This window comes from Buceros rhinoceros, unplaced genomic scaffold (genome assembly GCF_000710305.1).
Source record: "Buceros rhinoceros silvestris isolate BGI_N320 unplaced genomic scaffold, ASM71030v1 scaffold1304, whole genome shotgun sequence".
NCBI classification, from domain to species: Eukaryota; Metazoa; Chordata; class Aves; order Bucerotiformes; family Bucerotidae; genus Buceros; species Buceros rhinoceros.
Genome location: NW_010408586.1, coordinates 721 through 6,768, shown reverse-complemented (window position 1 = coordinate 6,768; position 6,048 = coordinate 721). Strand labels below are relative to the sequence as shown.

General features: G+C 43.6%; 1 protein-coding gene across 1 annotated transcript in view; it reads left to right on the top strand.

Annotated features, from left to right (window-relative positions):
- LOC104492347 (mitogen-activated protein kinase kinase kinase kinase 4) overlaps positions 1-5,674 on the top strand; it is a gene marked incomplete at its 3' end in the record, with an annotated part of 56,970 nt that extends 51,296 nt beyond the window's left edge. Inside the window, exons 12-14 of the mRNA XM_010134893.1 lie at positions 1,285-1,371; positions 2,038-2,265; positions 5,513-5,674. Coding sequence (XP_010133195.1) covers positions 1,285-1,371; positions 2,038-2,265; positions 5,513-5,674 — 477 coding nt within the window. The remainder of the gene's footprint in view (positions 1-1,284; positions 1,372-2,037; positions 2,266-5,512) is intronic.
- Positions 5,675-6,048: the final 374 nt, after the last annotated feature.

Below are 6,048 nucleotides of genomic sequence, written 5' to 3'. Positions count from 1 at the left end.
AATGCCTGTTTTGGCCTGATATATCTTACTTTTTTCTTATGTAAAGTCACTGTATTCGAGATTGTTGATAATTGTGTTACTGGGGAATTTTATTGTATTCATATATATTTCAAAGATTTTTGAGTCAGAAGGAGAGAAGACTAACCAATGGGAATAAATACATGGAAAATCTCTAATTACAGCACAGCAATTTGCTTTTGGGCAGACACCGGGTATTCCCCCAGCTGCTTTTTAAACTGTTGAAATGCTAATTACGCACAGTGCCGATAATGACAAATGGTTAATTGATGTGGCCAAGCTGAACCACTCTGCAAAATTTTCTTTGTCTTCGTTTAGAAGAAAAGACATGCCCCCTCCTAGAATTTTGTTAACCCAAATTATGGCTCAGCCGATGTGCGTAACAACAGTATAGAGTGTATCTCATCCGTCTGTCACAAGACTTTCTACAGCTCCCATCACTCTATCACTGATCCATTAATTTCTTTATGTATACACTGTAAATGTGAGCGTGTGCTTGTGTGTGTGCGCATGCACATGTTACATACTTCCATTAATTGCATGATAGGTTGTTACCAGCTTGGGTTTGGTGCTTCAGATTTCTTCCAGGAGAGTCAGGCAAAGCAGCGGGTAAATCTTGCAACATGTTGAGGGTGCAGGTGAAGAGATGGCTAGATCACAAGAGCAAGCGAGTTTGGTCTAATATCTGTTTTCCTGGTGGATGTTTGTGTCATAACCATCGCATAATTCAGCAAGGCTGGCAGCGTCTGCTCAGGAGAAGCTTCTGGTGAGGGTGGCAGGGGAGATGGCAGGGCAGGTCCCAGCTGCACTTGGCAGAGCCCCTCTGGGGGAGCTTGCTCCAGGTCTGCCTACACTACGCCTGGCTCTAGCTGTTGCTAACAGTTCATCGCACCAGTGCAACAAACTAATGTTTAATATAACTTGCATGTGACTTTGTATTGGCTGTGTTGAGTCAGACTTGCTGTGTTTTAACTTTCCAAAACTTTCAACTGCATTTTGCTGCTTCTTGAAACCACTTCCAAAATACGTAAACGAGCTCTGGCCCATGCCGGCAACGTTTGCAGGAGTGCAAATTTCAGAACAGAAGGGGCCAAAATCCAATGCTCAGGAGCAGGGCTTCCTAAATTGTTCTGCAGGCACTAATCCATCCTGAAGTGCGTTTCTCGTTAAAGCTGAACTGGGGAAGTAGCGTGTGGTGTTCCACCCAGGGGGTTCTGATGCATTCCTTTTGAATAAATTTATTGCTGGGTAATTTCTATGTGACAGGAGTATATCAGGCGACAGCTAGAAGAGGAGCAGCGGCACTTGGAAATTCTACAGCAGCAGCTGCTCCAGGAGCAGGCCATGTTACTGGTAAAGCACTGTATCTGTTTTGTTCAGTAGCTATAGGATCCACTTATCCAGCCAGTCCCAGGCTTCCCTTCAGTCGGGCACAGCTGCACTGACAGTATGACAACAAAGGAGCTTGATTAAAAGGCCATTTATGCTAGCATTGTGGGCTGACAGGCACATACGAGAAGTGCTGTGTGGTCACACTGCTTTCTGGGCAGTAAGAGGAAGCTTTATGTTAAAAGTGGAACAGTTCTGGTGTGGTGGTCGAGTTTCTGAACAGACCTTGGCATTCATTGAAGAACTAGAGTGCTTATGTTGCAGATTAAAAGCACACATGATATGTAAATCCACCCCAGGATACAATGGCCTAGTGTTGGTCTAAATCATTGTTTTATGAACTTTACACTGGATTTAGTATAAATAACTCTTTTTTTTTTTCTTTAATAAAAATCAGTTTTAACATAACTCTTCAATCATGTCAAGCTTAGCAGTACACTCTTGACTTTCCCAACATGAGAGACATACCGTATTGGTCTAACTTAGCTCTTGGAACGCTTTAACAATGAAATAAACAAACAAAAAAAAGCAACAACAACGAGAAAGGTGCATTTTTAATGGGATGGATAGGGACACATCCACCATACAGTCAATGTCATGTCTTGAATTACTCAACACGTTCTCTCAAAGGAATACAGATGGCGAGAGATGGAGGAACACCGACAGGCAGAGCGACTCCAGCGCCAGTTGCAGCAGGAGCAAGCCTACCTCCTGTCACTGCAGCATGATCACAGGCGGCAGCAGCAGCAGCAGCAGCAACAGCAGCAGCAACAGCAGCAGCAGCAAGAAAGAAATAAACAAAGCTATCATACCCCTGAGCCAAAATCCCACTACGAGCCCACAGAAAGAGCACGTGAGGTAAGTCCTGCTTGTGGGCAGAAATCTGCTCCCTGCTCCTCTGCCCCTGCCTGTTGGCATAGTCATGACTGCAGTTCTGCTACAGTACAGTCAGACAAAGTGTCACTCATAAGGGGGCAGGATATTTTATATGTTGGCCACTGGTTTCCAAACCCAAGGGCTACTTCTGACTGCTGCTGCTGCAGTCATTGGAGTTTAGAGATTTGAGGTGTAAAGGGTGGAAGGAAGTTCTGGAAGGCTGCAGACTGAGGGAGCCTAGTTTTGGAAGGGAGTTAATCTCATCTGCACTTCGTCAGGCGTGTTTTCGTAGGAAGCACTGGTACAGTTGGCAATCTGTGTCTGCAAGTACTGGCGATTGGGAATTGGAAGGCAATTGGGAAGCAGGAACCTATGAGGGGTGTTTGCACACAGAACCTGTTTACACATTTGGTGCTTTAACTCATACTGTTGGAAATTTCTTTCTGATGAACACAAACATGAATTTTGTTAGTTTTGGTTTTGAAGTATTAAGTGTTCTCTCCTGAGATTGTGTCCTGCTCTTACAAAACTCTGTGGTGCTGCCTTCTTGAACTTCAGGAGCTCACAAGTTGATCTGAAACAATCAGAATGCTGTTCGTTTCAGTGACTCGAACCACATCTTCACTGGTCAACAGTTAACATTGCTAAGCAAGTAATTGCCTCTGCATACTTGGATCTCTTTAGGCAGTCTTATTCTTATGTTTCCCTTGATCACCATACTGCCCACAAACCACTAGACTGGTCAGAGTTCTTAAAGGTATTCATCACCAGCATGTGGGAACTAGGTAGATGCATTTTGGAACAAGAACAAAAAAATCCTCGATGCTGTTGGACATGATAAAATAGCTTTCAGTCCACCTTCATCCAGTAGCACTTCATTGCCTTTGAAGTATTGCTGCTTGGGCTTGGTGAGCACAGACTCATTTTCTTATAGATGCTGTTGTCCAAGTTCTTCATAACCCATGTTTGTGCTATCTCATCCATTCCTCTTGGTGGTTGAAGTATCTGGCACATCTCTCTCTTAGAAGTTGAGACTTGTCTGGTATGTGGTGGTGCAGGCATGGGACCAGCCCTCCTGTCCCTGTTGCATGTTCCTGGCTCAACTCTGAGAACCAATAGTGCCAGTCCAGCACTCCTGTCCAGCCTGAAGGCTGGCTTTGGAGGGATGCAGAACTGTATCTGCTTCTTGTTTCCCATTTTCCTTTCAGAGGTGAAAAGGAGAGAAACTTCTGAAGATTTCAAGTGTTGGTAGAACTACTGACTCAGCTATTTTTCTGTCATAGTCTTTGTCTTTTGTAATTACTCTAGCTAGAAGGAGTAAAGTGAAGGCACAGAAAAATTGTGTTAGTAGTCAGAGGTTGCTGTGTAATATTCTTTTTTAAAAAATGTAGAAGTATAGTCATAGCCATAATATCTCAGTGCTTGGCAGTGGAGCAACACCGGTCAATCTTAACAGCAGGCATTAACTGTGATGTCATTCTTGACATAAAATAGTGAATTGGAGTGAGTATTCTGTGCCTCATGCTTTCAGGCATACTGCTTTCCAGAGAAAGTCTCCATCTATGGAGATGCTGCCCGTCAGAATGGTAAGCCGGAGTGGACTAACTTTGCTGTTCTGTCAAAGTCTAGGGGTTTTTCTTTCCCATTGCAGTAGCAATGAGGATATAAGGAAAAGGACTTCTAAGATTGGCTCCGGGAAACAACAGGGAACTTAGAGCAAGAAATTAGGCTTGATATTGTATTCTGATCTAGACGGTCAGATGGCTGGAACAGGGCCTGTTTCTATCCAGGAATGCACTCGCTATCTCCTTACCGCTTTCTTGCCTGGTTCTAAAGACATGTGGCTCATGAATTTTATGTGCTTTCTGGAAGAAACCTATCATCTACAGCTAGAGACATGAAAGCCTATTCCTTCAGACATAGGGACTGGGGGCTTTTCCTTGTTCTGTTCATAACAAGGAGTCAGGCCTGATTTTTAAAGGATGGCTCTGTGAAGTTGAACACGGTAGTGAAAATGAGTGTATGGTGAAGATGCTTGCCTCCATTATTGTCATCCTTCCAAGACATAATGTATTTTGTGTAGACCTGGCAGAAGCTTGTCTGCTTGTTCCCATAGCCAAATTGTTACTGTCATCAAATTTTGGAAGGCATATGCAGGTTGAGTTTGTAAAGCAGCCCAGCTGTGAGGAGTCCTGGAAACTTGCCTCTGTCTTCTGACATGGGTATATGAACAGTATCTCCAGACCACCACTGCTTAGGAACAATTAGGAAACCACCCAGTACTGGTTTTGTGCTGCAGGCAAATCCTGTGAGTAGAATCTTAGCAAATGAAATCAGCCTAAGCTGCCAGTTTGATCTTTGACATTTTGATAAAATGCTGGGAGTTCAGCCTTCCTCATAGGCAGCTACCCTGGCAGAAACACAAGCGCTAACCTGGTTGCAGCAGCAGACCGTCTTAGGACATGGGAAGATAATTCCTTCCTGCCTGGAGCCTTCCTTTGTCTCTTGCACTTCGTACCTCTCGCTTTGTTCACAATGCTGTGGCCTTGGAAGAGGCGACATTTCTGCATGGACCTCACTTGATGTTCTTTTGAGGAGTGAGGACTTTTTTACTTGGTCTTCCCCTTGACAAGCTCTCAAGGTTAGTGGATGATCACTTCTACACCTCCCTGAGAACAAGAAACGAGCTGCTGGGGCTGCTCTCTGCAGCCTGTGAGGTCGTGTTAGGACTGTATGATAAGAGAGAGGATGACCGATCCTACAGTTTTGAGCCTAAAGCCAAACAGCCTCCAGTATTACCAGGTAGAGAAGCATATCCTGTCTTTTCTTGGAATGCCTACAGTAAGGGATAGCAATGGAAAATGTACTCTTATATTGTAAAGTTGTTTCTGTTTTCATATAGAACTTTTATTGTTTGTGAAGAAAGTACTGATAGAATAACTAGACAGAAAGAGTCCTCATAGTGGTCTTTCGTTATATCTTCACATCTTACTGCCTGCCTTGTTCTCTCTTCCTAGTACGGATTTTCCATGTTGGCACGCTTATCACTTTGGTGTAGTTCACTCTGTGTTTTACAGTGTGGGTGAAAGTGGTACGGGAAAAAGCCCTGCCAAGCCCCAAGTATGTTTGGTTTCTTTATGGTAAAGGGAAAGTGGTACTCATATTTCATATTTCTACTGTCAGTTGGTAGTGTTGACTCCAGGCTTAACCTCCATTTATTTTGGCTTAGGTGGAGGAGAGATTTAGAAAAACTAATCAAGGCTCCCCTGAAGCACAGTCTAAACAGATGGGCAAAGTGTTGGAGCCACCAGTGCCTTCAAGATCAGAGTCCTTTTCCAATGGAAACTCAGAACCTGCTCAGCCTGCCCTGCAGAGGCCGATGGAGCCCCAGGTAGGTGCTCAGGAAAATCTTTGTGAGCCTGGAGGAAATGCAGAAGTCCCAACATGTTTCCTTCAAATTTGCAGATCTTGGCACTTAGAAAGCCTTACGTAAAGGGTAGCAATGTTGCACAAAGCAACTTATTCAGTGATTTGTTCTTTGTCTATTTTTGCTTATTTTATTGATAAACTGATGGATTTAAGGTTTTGGTGGGTGTTTTGTTTTTTGGTTTGTTGGTTTTTTTTTAATATTAGAGCTGTTGCATTCCGTTATTATCTTTACAGTAGTGGAATGGTGGGCTAACCACTGTTGACAGTTGCAGTACACTTCTACAATTCAGAATTTGTGCAAGATATTTACTGCCAAAAAGAATGCTCAGAAAACAT